General features: G+C 39.2%; 1 protein-coding gene across 8 annotated transcripts in view; it reads right to left on the bottom strand.

Moving 5' to 3' along the window:
* YAP1 (Yes1 associated transcriptional regulator) overlaps nt 1–22,300 on the bottom strand; it is a 151,736-nt gene extending 129,436 nt beyond the window's left edge. For all 8 annotated transcript variants that reach the window (XM_077808513.1, XM_077808530.1, XM_077808522.1 and 5 more), the window contains exons 1-2: nt 21,802–22,300; nt 18,168–18,418 (exon numbers count right to left, since the gene is read on the bottom strand). In XM_077808513.1, the coding sequence (XP_077664639.1) occupies nt 18,168–18,418; nt 21,802–22,086 (536 nt within the window). In that variant the 5' untranslated portion in view covers nt 22,087–22,300. The remainder of the gene's footprint in view (nt 1–18,167; nt 18,419–21,801) is intronic.
* Nucleotides 22,301–22,876: the final 576 nt, after the last annotated feature.

Here is a 22,876-nt window from a genome sequence, read left to right as displayed (position 1 = left end):
TATTACATCATCTTCTGCGTAGCCTCTTTTCTTTTTAAATTACTTAATTTATAATATGCATATGCAACTTCTAGGTAAAAGTGTGTTATTTAATGAATGACATATTCAGAGACTGTATGAAAATATCATCCAACTCCTTACGTAGAAGGGCTGAGCGATAGCACAAACCCAAACAATATACTGGTTAATTTTTGTATATCAGAATTAACACCTTAAACTACATTCAATATTTTAATTTTAATAAAAAGGAACTAACAATAGCTAGATGAAGGGACAGTTGAGAGGACCTGATATTAAAAGAGCCACAATGGAACTAAGCATTTGTCTATAACCACAATAATCACTTCACTTTTATGTTTTTGTCCTTTCCCCTTCCTTTTATAGGTCTTTTCAGTTAGTTCCTGCCTCAAAGAGCTTATATCCTCTTACCATCTGTATGTTCTGCACCTAACAAAATGGATTAGAGCCTTTAGGCACTACTGCAACATAACCACACTAAAAACAGTCTTCAGTTACCAGATAATAATACTTCACAAAGAAGAATGAATCAATTTGTTTTCTATGACCTTAGATACACCTTAAAAGTCGCATTTTCCAGGACAGCCAAATTTTTAAAAATGGGAAAAAAAATAGTGATGCTAGAAGTATATCTCACAAGACCCAAAATAGGACTTAGCAGCTACCTTCTCCCCAAACTTCAGGTTTAGGAAAATACTGATCAAATGCAGGTTTTGATTGCTGAGTGAACACTAGTTATTTTTAGCCATCTATTAAATAAGCTATATGCACAAGCACATATTGCAATTGTATGGGTTTTTTTTCATTTAAATAATCATGCAAACCCACAAGCAAACTAGCTACGGCTCTTGGCAAACAAGAAATATGAACTCAAGCACATCCAACATTCCAAATAAATGTGAATGAAATTTTATAAGAGCTACAATCTATCCCTATAGGACCCTGGGTGTCACAAAACAGACCTGAAAACAATGGCACAGCACGGAAGTCCACAGCATTTCTCGTTGAGGGGCACCAAAACTCTTACTGTATGTACCCAGAGTTCCAAAACCTAGGTCTGGTCTACACTTAAAACATAGGTCACCCTAGCTATGTTGCTCACGGAGTGGGAAAATTCATACCCCTAAGCAATAATATGGACACCATTAGGGTGATGGAAAAATTACTACATCATCCTAGCTACCGCCTCTCGAAGGGGAAGATTTACTACAGTGATTGAAAAAACCCTTCCATCGCTACGTGTCTACACATAGGAAATGACCACTGACGAAGGAGTACTGCAGGGTGTGACATTCTATACCTTGGGGGAGCATACTGTAACCCCCATATTCCTCATTTTCCTATAATCATGATCTTACATATAAAGCATGCCTTGTAACATATCAGGGGAAAGGTCAAAGATTGGGGAAAGGTCAGGGGCTTAAGATCAGGGGAAACATCTGCTGAAAGTCATTTCTCTATCCATATATGTGTATCATTAATGCATATTAAGTTATGAGAATTGTGCTGTATGGTGCTCACTAAAGCATGCTGTAAGTTGGGGAATCAGCCAGATATTAGCTCCCCAGAGGCAACAGAAAGGAAAGTAACCAATGCCCGGGTGGGGTGTCAAACACCCCATCAACAGCCATTGTCCAGCAAGGGAGCTATAATGCAATGACTCACCTGCCTGAGGCCACACCAGCGGAATTGCTCAGCCTTACTTGGAGAGGCTCAGCAATGCCCCCCAGACATGCCTGGACTTGTGCTCCCCAAGCACATGGACTGAGGATATAAAACAGAGTGGACACTTAATGGGCCCTTCTCCTTCCCCCACTTTCGCTGCAAGCAACTAAGACACTGAGAAGACAACAAGACTCCAACAAAGGAGTCTGGCCCAGGTTTAAGGAACAAACGTGTTTTAAGGACTGCAATATCCAGTGGGGTGAGAAAAACTGCTTAATCTAGTTGCTGCCCAGCCTAATAGGGTTGAGAGTTTAGACTGCGTGCTTATATATTTTATTTTATTTTGGTAACCGCTCTGCCTTTTTGTCTATCACTTAATATCACTTAAAATCTATCTCTGTAGTTAATAAATCTGTTCATTTATTTTACCTGAAGCAGTGTGTTTGGTTTGAAGTGTGTCAGAGATCAACCCCTTGGGATAACGAGCCTGGTGCATATCAATTTCTTTGTTAAACTGACAAACTCATATAACCTTGCGGTGTCCAGTGGGCATAACTGGACACTGCAAGACAGAGGTTCCTAGGGTTGTGTCTGGGATCAGAGATATTGGCTAGTGTCATTCAGTTACACAATTCAAGGAGCAGCTTACATGCTAGAGGCTGTGCATGAACAGCCCAGGAGTGGGGGTTCTCACTGCAGAGCAGTGTAAGGTTGGCTCCCAGAGTCGAAGATTGGAGTGACCTAGCAGATCACCGGTCCAGATAACACCAGAGGGGAACGTCACACAGAGATCCAGGGGTCATAATTGATCACAAGCTAAAAATGAGTCAGTGTAACACGGTTGCAAAAAAAGCGATCATCATTCTGAGATGCATCATCAGGAGTGTTGTAAGCAAGACACGAGAAGTAATTCTTCTGCTCTACTCTACACTGGGTGCTGCATTTCAGGAAAGATGTGGACAAATTGGGAAAAGTCCAGAGAACAACAACAAAAATGATTAATGGTCTAGAAAACATGACCTTTGAGGGAAGATTGAAAAAATTGTGTTTGTTTAGTCTGAAGAAGAGAAGACAGAGGGGACACGATAACTGTTTTCAAGTACATAAAAGATTTTTATGAGAAGATTTTTATGTTCTCTTGAACATGAGGATAGGACAAGCAACAATGGGCTTAAATAGCAGTAAGGGTGGCTTAGGTTGGACATTAGGAATAACTGTCCAGGGTGATTAGCCACTGGAATAAATTGCCTAGGGAGGTTGTGGAATCTTCATCACTGGAGATTTTTAAGAGCAGGTTAGGCAAACACCTGTCAGAGATGGTCTAGATAATACTTAGTTCTATTCTGAGTGCAGGGGACTGGATTAGAAGACCTCTCAAGGTCCCTTCTAACCCCATGATTCTACGCTTCAGTGCTACAGCGACACTGCCGGTAGTGCTTGTAGTGTAGACATACCCCAAGGCTCAAGTTGAGTATTCTTAGAGCTTGGCTACACTTGCGAGTTACAGCGCAATAAAGGAGCCCCAGGCGCACTAGCTCACTACCTGTTCACACTGGCAAGGCATGTAGAGCGCTCTGACTCCGCGGCCACAGCGCTGCTGGTACTCCACCTCGGCGAGTGGAATAACGTTTGCTGCGCCCCTGCTGGAGCACCGCGGCACCAGTTCCATTACTACACTCTGATCAGCCTCCGGAAACATCCCATAATTCCCTTAAGTCAAGTGGCCACTCTTCCCATGGTTTTTGAATCACTGCAGGAATGCGGATATGCCCTTTGAAAGCTCAGTTTGTGACAGCCGGCAGCTTATCTGCTCTGAGACAAAGCAAGCCATTAGTGTGGAATGGTGTGTATGTGTGTGGGGGGGGTATGGGGGTCTGCTGCTGTCTGAACTTACAAGACAGCATGCCGACATGCTCTCAGCCCCCCCAAAAAACCCACTCTCTCCCTCCACATACACACAACACGCTCCCTGTCACACTCCACCCCGTCCCCCCCATTTGAAAACTCGTTGCAGTCACTTGCATGCTGGGATAGCTGTCTACAATGCACCGCTCCCAATGCCACTGCAAGTGCCGCAAATGTGGTCACGCCAATGCGCTTGAAGCTATCAGTGTGGACAGACTGCAGCACTTTCCCTACTGTGCTCTCCAAAGGCTGGTTTAACTCAAAGTGCTCTACATCTACAACTGTAGCCATGCCCTTGGAGTTCTCTCTTCTGAACCCCTTATAGATCATTCTGAACACCTCTTTTTGTGGGGATGACAGACTGCTAGTGTTATTTTTAACGGTTTTTGTATCTGATGCAAATTTTGTCACCTATAAGAAACAATATCTTAAGAGTTTTTACTGACTAACATTTGTGACTCCCTCAGGCAGTCAGTAACTTAGTTAACTTGTGTTTAGAAAGTTTTAAAATCCTGTTGTCTCCTCCCGCCCATACCCCTCACTTCACTTTAGCAAAGCAAACAATTAAAGATACTTTAAATGAGCAAAACTTTGCACAGCAGAGGGTCTGAACTCCTACTGCAATATGACTGCAGGGTGGAGGAATCAATTACGACTGACATGCAAACTTTGACTTGCTCAGCAACTCTGTATAAACAGGATTCAAATTGCAGCCTGGAGCAAGAACTACATAAATAGCTGCACTTTTATAATGTTCTCTTCAGGGTACCAATACAACCCTAACAACAAAAGCTGAGAAGTCACCCCACAATTTTATTTTTTTTTAATTAAATAAAAAATCATGGGGTGTTTCAGACAGCATTACCACATGTGACTAAAATTTGATTCACTATGCTTCGATAGTAAGAGATCAAAGAGATGATGTCTTTATTTTCCACAACAAATCAGTGTGGTCTACAGAGTGGATCAAGTATAGTCCCTTCAGAGGCATATTAATAGATGGAAGTATCTTTGAGTAGAAGAATTTTAGAAACTTAATTCTAAGACTTCGTATGGTCCTGTTACTGAGACACTACAAAGTGAAACAGTGACCAAATTATCAGGATATTGTGAAATGGCAATTGGGTTTTTTCAGTGAATAGTCATTTGTTAGTGCAAGAAAATGTGCAGACCATCACCAACATCTTACAAAGAAATGTTAAATTTACAGACATCTCCATTACCTTACAAGTACTTCGGCCTAACATCCTAGAGAGTTACAATACTCTTTTTCTTTGAAAGAGAGCAGATTGTTTTCTAAATTACTAGTTTTCTAAATTACTGAACTTGTAGGATGACATACGGGCTGCATTAAAATACAGTAAATTTGCTGCTTTTGAAGGGTCAAATTCAACAAAGACAGCACTAGGCTTCCATTCTTCCTAGAGAGCTGCTCTTGCAAGATACTGAGCAACCTTGACACTTTGGAGTCCAAAGAACTCACCACCTTACAGGATCAAACCCACCTGGAATTTAAATCTATGTAAGTAAAACAGGTTTTACCCAGTCTAGGCCATGAAGTCTAGAAACAAAGTCTCTCTTAAACGTGACCTGCAAAAAAAAAAAAGGGGGGGGGGGGAATGTGTGGAAGAATTCCCCAAAACCTACCAATTTGGATGCTTTATTACTTCTTATAATATATAAGACAGGTATGGAGGATTTTTTTTTTATTAAATAGAGGGGTTTATAAAAAGAGGGAAAGGAATTTGTTTTTTTACTTTAGAAATACCACAAATGTTAAGTCTTACCTTTCCTTAGCTTTGCTGGATGAGTCAGGGGGTCTCAAAGATGTATATTGTGAGCGTTCTCAGTCACTGACTGAAGGAGAAGAGGTGTTGAACCCTTAACAAATCTAGTCTACCTGTTAGACCTAGACAGATGTTATTAAAAACAAACCACTCAATTTTATACAGTCTGAATAAAAACAAATCCCCAACTCAATAGGGTTTATCTTCTTTGGTACTTATTGTAATCTTACTAGCTCTCCAGCTAGCCAGAGTCCTCCAAAATTTAAGCAGAGAAACTTTCAGAATTTCACCACATTTAAAAAACCCACAAGACTTTTTGGAGTTCACCTTTAAGACTAACATTAAAAACTTAACAGCGCAACTTTATACTGCGAGTTGACCTGCAGATAATATTCACAATGACAAGAAAAGAATCTCATGGAGAAGTAAAAACTCCTAAAGGAGGGTATGTAACTTTCATGGACTTTTCAAAAAACTGTTTACGGAAGAGACTAATCAAAGGGTGATTTGTTTTAACATTTTCTTCAACTCTAATAGTCCATAAGTTTAAAGTAGTAAGAAGGTGGTGAAAATAAAATGGGAAGGAAAAAACCCCCTTCCACTTAAATTGCTTAATTTTCTAATTACCAGGCCAACCAAACTTCCTCTAACTCCAATATGTCACAGTTTTCCCTCAGATTTTTAGAGAGAGGCGGAAAGTCAGCACTCAAAACTACCTAAAGTTTATGTTAATGTTTACAGAGCACTTTGAAGTTGGAAAGTGCTATTAAATGGTCTCACTGCAAAGTGGAGACGTCTAAAGTATTTTATTGTTAAAGGGTGAAATTCACCTTGTCCCAACTGCCAATAAAAGAGTCTATGAACTGCTAAACCCTAGTTAAGGAAAGCAGTCAGTACCTTTTCTCTACCCAAAAGGTGTTTTTTTCTTGAGTGTGCTAGGATTCATAGTAAATAGTGCATATTGTGGAAGAGTCGTGCAAACACAGGTGTGTGTGCGTAGTCAGTCACTTTTCAACCATTACATCACATTTCCCAGTACATAGTCATTTTCCATACTTCAGTGTGCAGATTACACTGGTTGTCTTGAAGTTACAAACTGGGAACTGAAAAGAGCTAGGATGCCACACAGCACAATCCCAAGCCAGTGGGACACTGCCATCTTCTCTGCATTTTTTACTGCTTAAAAATGCTTAGTCCAGTTTTAAGTGTTCCAAACAGAAAGTCTTCTCTTACTTCTCTTGTTTCACATTCTAACAGACCTTGCTTTAAGAAAGCTTTTCATGAATATCAACCTTTAATTTTCCTTTTCTTAATGTCATCCTATTACCCCCCAGAAACATCCCTTTCTATCTCCCTATTGGTTTATTTTTCCTACCAGGCAACTCCATCTCAGCTGTACAACCCATATGCGGCTTTTAGAAAACATTTTATCATGTCATAAAAATGCCTGATTTTACAATATATTCAGAAGAGGAAAAAATTATTTAACATTTCAGTTCCAACAGTTAATGAGGAAGGAAAAGGCATCCCCGAAGTAACAACACCATTTAAATAACTACCGTGTGGCTACACATACTGACTCACAACAAAGCCCTTCATAAATCAGTACCCTTTGCAGATAAACAAGCAATAGTAAATTACCTTTACTTGACTCCACTATAAAACAGTTCAGCACAAGTTTTGACAACCCAACATCAGAGTAATAATCCATAACCAAACTTTCTACTAACACTGATGTAATCTTTTATCAGACAGCTCACCAGAGTCTAAGCAAAAGGGTTCTGGTGTCTCAATATGACACAGAAAAGTCTTATTAATGAAGTTAAAGCAAAGCCCAAAATTGTTTTGAAGACAAAGATTTGTTTCCTTAGTAACTGGCATGGCTGACCTGCAGTATACTAGTAATGATTTTACTTCACAAGATATCTAGATGCTAATTTAGTAACTTAAAATAGACTATGTTTGCCTGAAACCTAGCCCAAAGTAGGTGAGTTAAAAACCAACTGGTGTTTTAGTGGTGCTTGCCCGAGCCTTAAAATGGGAGCTTGAATTCGTGAATGTATCTTTAAAGAGGCTAGGAAACAATGTTAAACCTTAATTTTACATGCTTCAAACTCCTGATATCCAGTAAAAACTCTCAGCATTGCTTCTGGTACTAATTGGCACACAAAAAGCCAGAGTACAAATCAAACCCAGTTTAGGATATTTTTACTTCCAACACAGCAAAAATATGTTTACTAGTCACCACTTTCATAACAGAGCATTACAAACTTCCCATAAATTAAATGCTTAAAACCAAACAGCTCCATACCTGATAAGTTTCGAAGTATACCTTTTAAACAAACTGAACTTAAATTTAAAAAACATTGTTTGATAGAATATGTTCAATCATTGTGTGGCATCTTAACTTTCCAACACCTAGGCTCCACCTAAGAGTTTTGTTTCATATTAAATTTAACCCAAATTTGTCAGATTACTCCATGGGAAGTGTGGGGGATAACATAACCACTGCTGATTATGAAAGAGCGTATTCACCCATAGACAAACATGTCCTGGTGGCATCTACCCTAGGTATTTTACACGTGCTAGTTGTGTATACCTCCCGTGCAGACTTCCTGCATTCAACACCGGATTATTTTCAGAATTTACAAGAGGAAAAGAAACCTTGATTTATTCAAGTTTTAGGAATTAAACATCCCTGTGCCTTCTGTGAAAGAGGATTTTTTTCCTTACACAAAAAAGGTCACTATTAATGGGAGAATTCACCAATTAAAATATTTATTAATTATATGTTTTAGCCACTGGAGATTTCCTAACATAGTAATGGCAAAACGAATTAGTTTTCACAACATAGAAAGAGCTGCAGACCCACCAGCTTCAAGGGGTCAAACTAAATTCAATTACATCATTTGGATGTTTTCCCAAACTATGAAGGGAAACATATCACAAGATCTGGATACATGTAAAAAGAAGGAGTAACATCTTTATTTTTGGCCAACAGTACTCTAACTATTCACCCCTCTCTTTTTAAGAGAATCTGAGTGAATTTTAGCTTTGATGTGGAAGTATACCAACTGCCTATAGTTAATACTATGCTAGCTTCCACAGTTCATCTCGTACTCCAATCCTGACATAACATCCTTGCTAATACCATTATTTGCCTCACCTGGCAGCTAATTATGTCTGTGACATGTAGAGATGACTATTCAGGATCAATCATCTTGCTTCACTTCACCTGTGACCCAATTCAATCCCTGAAATAAAATGTTTTAAAAACACATCTAGTGTCCATAATGGGTTTACTTTTCCTCAAAAAACATTTCTGGCAACCAATGTAAGTGAATAAAGGAAATTAATACCTACTATAAGAAAAGGAGGACTTGTGGCACCTTAGAGACTAACGCCACAAGTCCTCCTTTTCTTTTTGCGGATACAGACTAACACGGCTGCTACTCTAATACCTGCTATGTTTTCCTCAATGTCAAATATGTAAAGTCATTAATTAGCGTGCAGCATTCGTAAATCAGGAACACTGAATGATAAATTAGTTCTAAGTACCAAAGGTTTTAAATAGGGCTGTCGATTAATTGCAGTTAACTCACAAGATTAACTGAAAAAAAAATCAATCGCAATTAAATCGCACCGTTAAACAGAATACCAACTGAAATTTATTAAATATTTCTGGATGTTTTTCTAAATATTTCTGGATGTTTTTCTACATTTTCAAATATATTGATTTCTATTATGTAAAGTGTACAGTGCTCACTTTTTACAGTGGAAATATTTTTAATCAAAAATAATATAAATGATAAAAGAAATAGTATTAGTCAATTCACTTCATACAAGTACTGTAGTGCAATCTCTATCATGAAAGAGAAACTTACAAATGTAGATTTTTTTTTTTTGTTACATAACTGCACTCAGACTGAACAATGTAAAACTTTAGAACCTACAGTGTCCACTCAGTCCTGCTTTTGTTCAGCCAATTGCTAAGATAAATAAGTTTGTTTACATTTGAAGATACTGCTGCCTGCTTCTTATTTACAACGTCACCTATAAGTGAGAACAGGCGTTCATATGGCACTTTTGTAGCCAGCATTGCAAGGTATTTACATGCCAAATACGTTAAACATTTGTATGCCCCTTCATGCTTTGGCCATCATTCCAGAGGAGATGCTTCCATGCTGACGACGCTCGTTAAAAAAAAATAATAATGCGTTAATTAAATTTGTGACTTAACTCTTTGGGGGAGAATTTGGTGTCTCCTGTTCTGTTTTACCCGCATTTCATGTTATAGCAGTCTCAGATGATGACTCAGCACATGTTGTTCATTTTAAGAACACTTTCACTGCAGATCTGACAAAATGCAAAGAAGGTACCTATGTGAGATTTCTAAAAATAACTACAGTTCTCGACCCAAGATTTAAGAATCTAAAGTGCCTTCCAAAATCCGAGAGGGACGAAGTGCGGAGCATGCTTACAGAAATCTTAAAAGAACAACACTCCGATGTGGGAACTACAGAACCCGTACCACCAAAAAAGAAAATCAACCTTCTGCTGGTGGCATCGGACTCAGATAATGAAAATGAACATGTGTTCGTCAGCTCTGCTTTGGATCATTATCAAGCAGAATCAGTCATCAGCATGGACACATGTCGTCTGGAATGGTGGTTGAAGCATGAAGGGACATATGAATCTTGACACAAGATATTTATGTGCCAGGTGTGCTAGCCGGCTACAACAGTGCGATGTGAATGCCTGTTCTCACTTTCAGGTGACATTGTAAACAAGAAGCAGGCAGCATTATCTCCTGCAAATTGTAACCAAACTTGTTTGAGTGATTGGCTGAACAAGACGTAGGACTGAGTGGACTTTTAGGCTCTAAAGTTTTATATTGTTTTATTTTTGAATGAGGGTTTTTTTGTATATAATTCTACATTTGTAAGTTCGACTTTCATGATAAAGAGATTGCACTACAGTACTTGTATTAGGTCAACTGAAAAATACAAATTTTTTTTTACTGTGCAAATATTTGTAATCAAAAATAAAGTGAGCACTCTACACGTCGTATTTTGTGCTGTAATTGAAATCAGTATATTTGAAAATTTAGAAAATATCCAAAAATATTTAAATAATATTCTATTATTGTTTAACAGTGCAATTAATCATGATTAATTTTTTTAATTGCACGATTAATCGCAATTACTTTTTTAATCGCTTGAGAGCCCTAGTTTTAAACTCTTAAAGTTATTGCTTTTACCTCTTATGGAAGGCGGAAGAGATGGGTTTTATGATTGGGTATGTGATGAAGATGCCACTAATGAGGAGATAGTGAAAATGGTACCACTTACCAATAATGCTTAATATAAAAATGATTAATGTTATAATTAGTGGCTAATACCATTGTTACTAGAATGACAACTTCCAAATTGGCATCCTTTTGTTAATTTACAGCTTTCTACAGAGCTGCAACCATCTATTATATGTTTGATGGGTTACAGATTATTATCCCTCCCATGCTGTGAACCAGATGAGTATTAAACAATTCAACTGTCCTTTTTCCTAGCCTCTGAGAATGACGGGGGGGGGGGGTGGGGGGGGGGGGGGAAGTAGGATGGTTAGAAGATTTATGCCAAACTTTTGTTTGCCTTTAAGGAGAGTTCAAGAACCCAGCAAATAAAAGTGCTTCCCTGGTGGCAACACTTGTTCCCAGAAAACTTGGTGTGACAGTACTTGAGCAACCAGGGCATGCAACAATTTTTCTTCGTAAAAGGATCAGTATCTCTTTCACTGCTTGGAAGTCTGATTAATCCTTTAAAAAGCAGACCCCTTCTAAGAAATGTATGACTTTGTAACCACTATTACTGATACTCACAGCCTCTTTAAGACTTCCCATTAGAAAACACAGATCATTGACTAATTAATGCTACAAGTGATAATTTATGCTGGTTAACGTGTTACAATATATTTTAAACCAGAGTAATGCTAACTGAATACAAAGCTGAACTTAAATTTAATTTGGGGAATCCAAAATGTGAACAATATTATAAAGAAATGAAAAACATTTTCTTTTTAATCTATATTAAAGCAAAATTACATTGTTCGTCAAACAATATCAGAGGCAGTTTTACATCAGTGCTTCAAGGGGATTTTAAAGTTGTAGTTTTACATGTTCAAAAAAAAAATTAAAATAGTTTTGCTCTTCACCCTTAATACTACTTAAAGAAAATGATAGTAATGTGATCTTGTTATCGTTCTAAAATATGCTCCTATAGTTAAATACGGGGAATCGCATCCCTTCAATGTACATGCACAGCTCCTATTAAGGTTAATGGAAGCTGTATTCACAACTGCTGAGTTTTGCTTCCCATACAGCATTAATATTTGACTCTCAGTGAGGGCCTCCTCCAGTGCCCATTGAAGTCAATGAAACAACAACTATGGACTTCAGTGAGGACTGTATCAGGCCCCTACAAAGCACAAATGTTGTTCTTACAAAAAATGGAATTTTGGAGTACCAAGTCCTTTTAAAATGATATAGATGAACAACCAATGAAAAAAATATCAGTGTGAATCTCCAAAAGTGTATCTATTTTTAATTACGATTTTTTTCCAGGCACCCAGCACAATTCATTGTAATTTCGCAACCTGATGCCAATTGTCCTGTTTCCTTTGGAACAAAATGGAAACTTATAACAGGAAAACACATTTAAAATGCTTTATTCATATTTCCATGAGATGTATTGTTAGTTTGCATGTTCTCTATTACCTTAACTTTTTTGTATACAGTAATACAAAAATACTGCACATGGCAGAGTATTCAACACAGGGATACTATCAATGCTCTTGCATTTTCTTTTTGAAAGCAGTGAGGTATTGTGTGTCATTCTTTCCATTGATGCCCACCCACTGAGCTTAGCGCAAGTTCTGTACAGAGCATTAAAGACATACTTCCATCTTTCTCCCAGCTCACTCTCAAGACAAATAGGCAGAGTTGCCCTTCCCCCCAAATAAAGAAATACTTTGTGCAACTGCAGTTTCAAAATAATTTTGCAGCATCAATATCAGAGGAATATTAAAGGCTTTTCATTTTTAAAAGGACAATGAAGTCATCTTATTGTATATAATACTATTTTCCAAAACCAAGAAACGTAACTCATCAGGCACACACACAAGTTAACAATTTTTAAATGTCACACACCCAAGTATATTTCCTTCCTTTAGTTACCCGAGTTTGTTGTGAAATTAGCTAATATAAATGTGTTTCTTTTTTAATCTTGGGGAAGCTGGCTGATATACAATGCATCGTAAATACTAGAGAAAACTTAAAACAAATAGTCAGGAATCAATGTTATGAACATAAAATTAAGTTTTTATTTGTATTCTAGCTTACATATAGCTCAGTAGAGTGACAGTAGTAAAAGCGTCAATTGCTTTTAATAGCATGAGTATATAAAAAAATAGCCTAAACCTATCATAAGCAGTAGTTACAATTTTAGTCTCAAACGGTACCATTCATTTAATGTCAGAATGAACCTGAGCTGTGTACGGAGCAGGGCGAACAACTTCAGAGAAGCTCCATTAATTATGTTGCTAAATACTTACTTCATCTGTACCCTAAGGTACTACATACATTTTAATGTCACCTTGGATCCAAACAGAACAACAAACATTTTCTGTCCCAAAAAACTCAGATCAGTTCTTCTTTGTTTTTGTATAAGTGTTGAGGAAGAATGGGAGAGAAATGTAACAGCAGTGTCGATCACTTCATTAGGTCCTTTACCTTTCTATATCACAAATCACATAAAAGCAAAGAATCAAGCTGCATTATTGTTTTAAGGGCCTTTAGTTCCGTATTATATCAAATTACCTGAATCTATCCCTAACTCTGTACAGAACGTGTAAGAAATACACAGCTAGCAATAACCCATCTGATAAGAGATCTTACAAAAGGTTAATGGTAACGGTAAATATCACTTGAAAACCAACTCAGCTTTATTCAGGAAGTCATAGAACACTTCATAAAGACAATAGGAAGCTGTTGACAAACTGCATGGAAGAACGGCTTCCTGCAGGAAAAAGCAACTACAAGACAGTTGGACTGAGCAATGGCAGTTTCCTCACGCGGGGAGAGAGGAAGAGGTATTACACCACTTTTGTAGGAATTAAATGTACTGTGTTGTATGATTTAGAATAGTCCAGCGTTGAATATAAAATAAGCAAACAACAACAGAAATTACATCTAGCATACGGATTTGCCCTTTTGCAAAGTGCTGACTGCTATTACCGCAGCAATGCATTTTATCTCTTGCCCAGGGGTTGAGCTAGTAGCCCCCCTTCACAGTTCATTGAAATGTCAATCTACCACTGGCCAACAGGAAGTGCTTCAAAAGCCACGTGATTGATCTACTGACCAATCATGCCATCTTTATTTTATATTCAGTCCATTCTGAAACACTTCTGCTCTGCATGATAATATTGTGCAGACTAACATCTGACTACTTACTAAGGAGACAAGACTTATTTTACCACTGATGAACTCTAGCTACATTTCACAGAAGTTTGCAGCTTTAATGAAGTATAAATGCTACCACACATGACAGGAATGTGTTTGCTTCACCGCTCTAACTCTGCTTCAATTACACTATAGATTAATCATGCTAATAAAACTCCTGGTTATAATGGTGATCTGAATATTAATAAAGTATTGGACCACCACATATTGGGCAGAAATTTAAACTTACACATGAAGTTTAAATGATGATGCTGAAATGGACTTAATGTAAGAATGCCGGATGTTGGGATTTCAAAACTGAATCCTACCCCAGAATATCCCAGACTGATATAAGAGTACAAGAGTTGGTCATTATAACATTTTGAGTCATTTTCTCATCTGCCTCTCCCATTGTGAAAATTATTGCATTTGCAGTTCTTGATCTCTTCAAGTGAAATTTCTTTACTGTACTTAACCGTCTGCAGGATAGACAGATTTGAATTTAATTTTTTTATATATTGTATATTTTTGGTGGATATCAATATTTATTTTAAGCACTTTTTGGTAAGTTTGCACAAAATAATGGGTTTCAACCTTTTTAAAATTTTTATCAATTTAAATTTTCATAATTGTGTGAAATTATGGGGAGTAAGACAATGGGGTCTGACAATTATTTAACTACAGTAGATGTTGAAATTCAAAAAGTTAAAACTTTTAACCGTTAAAACACAAATTGTCATATGTCAAAATATACAAAGGATATACAAATATCCTTAAATAAAACTTTTTTTTTTTTTCCAAGCAACATTTTTCTTACTTTGCCTATCTGTAAATTTGAATTATCATCACAGGAAATATCTGTCTTTGGTTTGGGTGTGTATGGTGAAATCTATGTTTATCAAAATTTATCGATAAAAAACTAATCCTTCCAAGCATAAGTATAGGGTGTACTACAATAACCAACACCATAGGGCTGACTAACAACTGAAGATATGTCTAATACTTTCACCTACTCTGTATAAATGTACAGTACTTCTATTTACCAGTTTACCAGAAAGGATCATGCTTTCATGGAATGGCTACTGAACAGGGCAATAGGAACAAAAAGCAACAATACCAAGCTAGTGAAGAGGGGCCAAAACTCTGCATATTGTAGAGGGAACCAATTATTCACAAGCAAAAATTGCTTACAGATTCCAAAGCCAGAAGAGAACACTGTGATCATCTAGTCTGATCTCCTAACACAGGTCAGAGAACTTCCCCAAAATAACGTCTACGGCATATCGTTTAGAAAAACATCCATTCTTGATTTTAAAATGGTCAGCAATGAAGAATCCACCACAACCCTTGGTAAAATGTTCTCACTGTTAAAAATGTACACCCTGTTTCCAGTCTGAATTCGTTTAGTTTCAACTTCCAGCCATTGGATGATGTTTTACCTTTTTCTGCCAGACTGAAGAGCCATTATTAAATATTTGTTCCCCTTATAGATACTTACAGCCTGGAATCAAGTCAACCCGTAATCTTCTAAACAGACTGAGCTCCCAGAGTCTATCAGGAATATTTTCTAATTCTTTAATCATTCTTGTGGCTCTTCTCTGAACATGCTCCAAATTATCAACATCCTTTTTTAATCTGACCCCCAGAACTAGACACATTATTCCAGCAGTAGTCACACCAGTGCCAAATACAGAGATAAAATAACCTCTCTTCTCCTACTTGAGATTCCCCTGTTTATGCATCCAAGGATCAACAAGCTCTTTTGGCCATAGCATCACACTGGGAGCTCATGTTAAGCTAATTATCCACCATGACCCCCAAATCTTTTTCAGTCACTGCTTCCCAGAATAGAGTCCTCCATCCTGTAAATATGGCCTACATTCTTTGTTCCTAGTTGTATATATTTATATTTAGCTGTATTAGAGCACAAAAGTTATATTAGCAGCAGAATTCTGGATACACTTACTTATGTTTTAAGAAAGCTCAAAGTATAAATAGACAAACTGCCAGTTTAAATCAGCTTCCAGGACCTATATATATGTATTCTATCTAAAGTTCAAAATAATTGTTTTAAGAAAACTTCTGAAATATACATTTGCTTATGCTAAAAGGAATTCTTCAAAAAAAATTTTTACTGTATGTTTTTGAAATATCCAAAGTGTTTCACTGGAACTCAAGTTATAAAGATAACACAAGTAATTCTGAATTGCAATGATGCTTGTGGATTACACCTGCAGACAGTGTTATAAGACCTATTAGGGACAACAAATGCTGATCTTCAAGTGTGAACAGAGCCTTCTGAACTGTCCTCATCAGGCTCTCCCAAAGCACAGAATCACCCAAGGAAAGTAAAAAGAAAACAGCCTATTAAGCTGTTGAAAATCTCCCCAGGTCAGCATGTGACCCAGCAGGGAGAGGTTCAAAAAGTACAGCCTTTATTTTTCTTCCTAACAACCTGGTTTGTTTCCACTCTTTTCCCCTTCAAGACACATCCTTCACAGCTAGCAGCTCTTTCAATCATTTACTTTGGATGTCTGCTTGAGAACAAACGACCTTGCTCATGCAGATGAGTTTGCCAGACTTGTGTGTACTTTCCAGTCTCAGGCTCTTTATTGTTCTTGCTGAAACCTGACCCTTTGAAATGGATACCAGGACACCAAGAAAGGACAAAAAAGAAAACTTGCAGAAAAAAGGAAAAGATTTTCTGTAGTAATAATGAAACTGTAGAAAAGCTTTCCAAGATCAAATCCTTCCCTCTACTTTCACCTGAATGAGCATAATTAAAGAATCAATTATAAAAGTGTATTTAAGTGTAAAGACATTTTGCATCTCTTATAAAGCAATAAAACCCTTTCTATAAAATTGAAATAGACAATTACTAAAAATAGTAAGAAACACTATCAATTGCACAATTTTAAATCCATTACATTTGATCTGAATTAGCAGACTGTTGTGTTTGCAGTTTTGCCCTATTATATAAGCTAGTTCGTAAGAGTTTAAGTAGTACAGTAAAAAAAACGGTTTTGATCTAATTTCAAAATTTATGTTGAGCTCCCTCAAGGCCCAGTGGGAAATAGTCTCAGCTGGCGTAAACTTGCCTAATTCCAAAAATTCAAAGGTACAATGCCAATTTACACCAGCTCAGGATCTGGTCTAACGTGTATTATTCAGTTACATCGACAAAAATCACAGCTACATACTCTTTGGCTTTTGCCTATTTTTAGGTTCTTAACACAGACTAATTTCCCAAAGAATTCAGGCTTGAATACTTTATTTTGGTAAACATGACACAGAAGTTTACAATAATCTTAAGGTAAGCAAGGTATGACTATGTAAATGCTTCATTATATATATGCTTTATTTTCCCTAAATTCAAAATGACAAATAATGGGCTACTTGGAGCCTGCCAGTTTAAAAAAAATGTTAAAAATAAGTAAAAGAAAATGCTAAAAATACAGTCCAAGTATTTGAGGGCCAATTATATGTCTTGGTGGTCACTCTTTCAGAAAGGAGGATAGACTCCTGATGCTTTAGAAACTACACAGTATAAAAGAAAACGCTCCCTAATGGATTACATATCACACTGCTGGCATATGTAAGCTCTTCTCAGTTATAGAAAAGGGCATACTAAATTCACTATAGGAAAAAAGCCATATGTGCATGAGTAAGGAGCAATTTTCAAGAATTTTATGAATTTTCCCTCTCAAGCCAAACAATGTAAGTTAATTTTAAGAACTATAAACTCCAACCCTGTAATCAGATCCACGTACCAATGGACTCTGCGTGGGCGCAGGAGTCTGCATGCATGGATCTGAATGCACAATCAGTGCCTGTATCATTGCACTTTGAACAATCAGAGAAATCCTTTACTCCTCTCACTAAAATATCTGCCAAAGTTACTTAACATTTTTAACATCCATTTTATAGCAAATTTGTGTGACAGTTCCATTTATTTTGGCCTGAAGAAGAACTTTATGCAAGTCAAAATATCATTATATACATTCAAGTGATTTTTAAAACACAAACACAGAAAACCACCACTTCATATTTAAGACAAACCAAGAAGACGACACGTTTAAAACACACAGGATTTTCATAAGAGCCAAACACTCACACCTCCAATTGAAGTCAGTGGGAGCTATAGGTGCTCAGTACTATTGAAAATCATGCCCTATCATTTTAAAATACATTTTACGCTAAAGGTGCAGCGATTCCTACACACAGAGATTCTTAACAACATGGAACACAAACTTTGTTAAGAAATGCAGCTAACCTTCTTTCAAATAGATTTTACTTACTTCAGAAAATATCTCTGGCCAGATGGCGTCTTAGCCATCTCCCAACCTGGTGGCAGAGGTACATCATCAGGAATCTCAAATGAAGACTGGCGGAGATGTTGAGAAGAAGGTGCAGCTCCAGGACCAGTCACTACTCCAGAGGGGGTAAGTGTCCCTGGAGAGACAGCTCCAAGCTGCAGCGAAGCTGGAGAGGAATGAGCTCGGACATGTTGTGGAGTCAAGGCTCCTGCTGACCCTCCATCAGTGCTGGCCTGTCAGGAGTTAAATTGTTGTAAGATATTTTACTTCAGCAGAAACATGCCTGTTGGAACACAACCTACTTTTAACTTACTGAATGTTTCCTAGACAAGCAGGCAAATATGTTTTTTCTAAAATTCTACTTATTCCGAAGTTGCTAACATTCAAGGATGTAGCCCAAAGTAGATTACTTAAAGAGCAAGCTTGCAAAACTTTTATATATACACCTATAGAATATTAATTTTGAATGTTTCTCATTCTTGTTTAGTTTTATTTTGTACACATATAAAAAGCCATCTTCTTTGTGAGGATCATACCTTAAGGCCTGATCTTATCCCCATTCTTCAAAGGGTACTAATGTCAAGCCTGATTCACAATTCCCTTGCATACTGAATTGGTGGAAATGACTATGCAAAGTGGATGTAAACTACTAGCCTGGATTGTTGGTGTTTTGCACCTAACTTGCACAGATGTAAAAGCCCATTGGCTTCAGTGGGAGTTCCACAGGAGTAGCGACTACAAATTGGGCCCCAAAGGACTATTTCAATACAGTGCAAGATATGATATGCAAGAAAAGGGTTCCCAACCTTCAAGTAAACTGTACTTTAATTGTATGTATGGTGCGTATAAAAAGAGAGCAGCACCAGCTACAGCCAGAATGTGGACAAACAAATCAAGTTTTCCACCAACATCTCTGCAAACCTTCCTCAACCCTGGCCCACATAACCCTAATTATTACAACCTGGGTCTCTCCTGAACTGAGGACTGTGAATCATGTTAAACTGTGTAGTTTTCCTGATATGGACTCAAATCCATGGAGGGGAAAAAAAAATAGCCATGAAAACTGTATTTAAATGTTGACATATATATATATGAGGGCATTCACTTTCCATGTACAGTAGGATAATTTGCACACCTACATTTTATTATGTAAATGTCAGCCCTTGCCATACCACTGTACCTAGGTATTGCAGAATACATGGGGCTCATTTATGAACTCAGATGTGTACACTCATCCCAGGTCTCATTAAATCAGCTACTGTGCCTTACGTGTAATAGCATGCAAACTCTCAAAATCAGAATTTGGCCTATGTTACACAATTATCCAGTATCTGCATTTTGCTAAAATTTTCAAAAGCAACCATGTATTGGAAGAAGAAAAGGAGTACTTGTGGCACCTTAGAGCCTAACAAATATATTTGAGCATAAGCTTTTGTGAGTTACAGCTCATGTATTGGACGGACATAACTCACTCAGATGTGAAGTATGAATATTTTCCTTACACCCCCCCAAAAATCCCAAGGTGGATATTCTTATTGCAGTATCAGACAAGAGTGGAGAAAAAGAGACACCACCATCACAATCATTTTAAAATGAAAAGGCCAACAATGAACCCAATAATCCTATGGCTTCAACTGGCTTTTAACTACATGATTTACTACAATATATTGTACTAAAACCAGCCAGCACCAAGGAACAAAGATTTGAGCTCAATTGTGTACTCTAGTAGCATTTGCAATGTACGCAAACAGCCCACAAGCTTTAAGGTGCATGTTATATGGATCAATATTAACAACATGCGCCTCATACAGTACATTTCAAATATGTAATATAGTTAACTGCATTTATTGTGGTCTTAATATGTACTCAACGATATACATGATTACAGCATCTAGCTATAAATGACTGCTGAATACCTATTAGTATACCTTTGTGCGTAAGAACACCATGATAAAACTTGCACAGTAAAAATAGGTGTAAAAAGTATTAGCTGTACACGTAGTAACCTTCTTCCCAAATTTCAAGAGTTCAAAATAGGCTATTACCACGCACTCCAAATGGGACTAACTTTGTGTGAATCATCATCAATAATGCATAGTTCATAAATTACAAGAAAGCAAGAATCTAGAAATAACCCATCACCACTGCTATTTTCTTTGCAGTCCTTTAACTTAAAGACTAGACTGTGTGTGTTTGTTTTTTTTGTTTGTTTTGTTTTGTTTTTTTAAATATTTGGGAAATGAATTAACTCCGGGGCAGAGAGAATATATGCCAAAGTTAGGTTGGAGTAATTTTACAGCTGAGTTATAAATCCTTCCAAACCAGAGTTTAATAATGGAAATGTTGACAGACCCTTAACTACTGGAATACCAGACACCAGTGTAATACAGAGCAAATCTCTTTTCTATTGGCTACACAGATAAAGTGACAATAGCTTATAATAAAATCGATTTTATAACTTAGCAACAAAGTTCATTGCTTAATAAAAACATTTGAGCAGAGAGAGGCAGTTTACAAAAATTTAGTGAACAGCAGCCTAAACATTAACTTTTATTCATATTTGTATCAACACTTCAATCTTGGCACATGAGTCAAGCGGCTTAAAGAACAAACACTGTTAGAGACTTATTATGGGCCCAATCCTGCAACTCTTTTTCAGCCTCTACTTTAGGCTTGCAGGATTGTGCCCTGAGCGTTCAGACAACAGGACTGCAGCAGGCAAGTTATTTCAGTCCAATTTGCAGATATGGTTAATTTAATGGTACTTCAGTAAAGCTGAAAGGTGACTACCAACAGGGACAGAAAAACCAACGCACTGGAATTAGCTTCTGATGTGGGAAATTTAATCCTACGGAGAGCAATGATGAAATGGTGGAAAAGCCACATCCATATTGTTTTTTTTTAAAGTTTGGACACAATCCCTGTCTTCCTCTCCTCCTCATCCTCCACACAGATAAATAAACAGTGTGAAGATTACATCAGACAACCCAATCCTTTTGTACTTTCAAGTGAAACATTTCTAAGATTAATTTTAGGGGCTTTAAATCCCCCTCTCCCAACAAAAGCTGGAAAATAAGAGAGCAATTATTGGGTGCCCAAGTAGGCTGCTAGGGAGTGAGACGTCCTGGCGGAGACAGGGCCTAATGCGAACAGCAGCAAAATCAGCTGCTGAGACTGGTAACTCCTGCTCAGAACTATTTACAAAATTTCCCAGCTAAAATCCCAAAGGGTCCCTGAAAGCAGGCAGGAAGAGGGGAGCATCACCAGAGTAAACGGGAGAACTGCCCCACAAGAAAGGGAGTTTTGCCCACTCCAAAACCCCTAAATGCAAGAACGGAAGGTGCTTTCCCCCCTCCCCCCCCACACACACACGATGGGGGGGCGGAAGGGGACTCTCCCCCCCTCCACACACACAGGAGGGGGCGCTCCCCCACTCACACACTCAGGGGCGGAGGGTGGCGCTCCCACACACACGGGGGGGACGGGACAGGACGCTCTCCCCACTCACTCTCTCTCACACACACGGGAGGGGAGGCACCCCCCAGGCGCTGACGATAGCGGCAGGAGAGCTCCCAGCTGCGCCCCCGCCCGGCCGGCCGTCCGGCCCCCCCCTCACCTGGCGGGAGTGGGCCTTGGGCTCGGGCGGCTTGAAGAAGGAGTCGGGCAGCTTGCGGAGCCGCATGGGCAGCGTGTGCGGCACGTTGGCGCCCTTGGGGTTCATCACCGCGTTGAAAAGCGCCTCCAGGTCGGTCTCCGAGTCGCCCCGCACATGCACGATCTGGTGCCCGGCCGGAGGAGGCCCCGCGCCCGGGGGCTGCCCCGCGCCGGACGGGGGGCCCGGCGGCGGCGCCTGTTGCTGCGCCGGCGGCTGCGCTTGCTGCTGAGGCTGCCCGGGATCCATGGCTCCGCGTCCGTACCGGGGCTCGGCGACTCAGAGCCCGGGCTCCCCACCCCACATACCCCGTTGCCCAGGCCGGGGCTCCCCCGCTGCTGCTGCTCAGCCCCCCCACAGCCGGAAAACACAACCGGCAGCAGCAACTGGCAGAACAAGCCCGACCGAGCAGCAAGTTGCCCGAGCCCGGCCCAGCCCGGCCGGCGCCTCTATCCCGGCGGCGGAAACTAACTCACACAACACACTAAACAAAAGTTCTGAGATGTGCCCGCCCGGATCACTCCCCAGCCAGCTCCGCCCCTTGCGAGCCCGCCCGCACCGTATCCTACAGCCAGCCTCCAACAGAGTCCTGCTACGCCCGCCAGCGCAGAACGCAATCAGAACCAGGCACCACTGCCAGGTCCTTCTGCGCGCGCCCGCCCGCACAGAATCTGGCAGATTTAGTGGCCACTACCAAGTCCTACGCGAACTCCCGGCCGCACACCGTCCAGGAAAGCTAGCCCTTTTGCACCCGCCCGCTTCATTTTTCAAGCATCTACTCCCGCCCGCCTGCGTTTCCCTGCAACGCAGAAGTCCCTGCATCGAAAAGTTAAAAATAAATTCCTCCAAACTTCCAGACTCCTGTTGCGCCCCTCCCCCCTCCGCGACCTCAGCGCCGGAATGGGGAGGGAGAATTACCCCCCTTTGCCCTCAGAACGGGGTGCGGGAGAAGAGAGACGACTTCTCCCAGCCCTGGCCCCCAGGAGAGCGGCACCGCTTCCCCCGCCCGCATCCCCTGAACGGGCGCGGGAGAAACCAG

This window comes from Eretmochelys imbricata, chromosome 1 (genome assembly GCF_965152235.1).
Source record: "Eretmochelys imbricata isolate rEreImb1 chromosome 1, rEreImb1.hap1, whole genome shotgun sequence".
Taxonomy (NCBI): Eukaryota; Metazoa; Chordata; order Testudines; family Cheloniidae; genus Eretmochelys; species Eretmochelys imbricata.
Note: the sequence above shows the minus strand (reverse complement) of the source record. Positions and strands in the feature narration are given on the sequence as shown.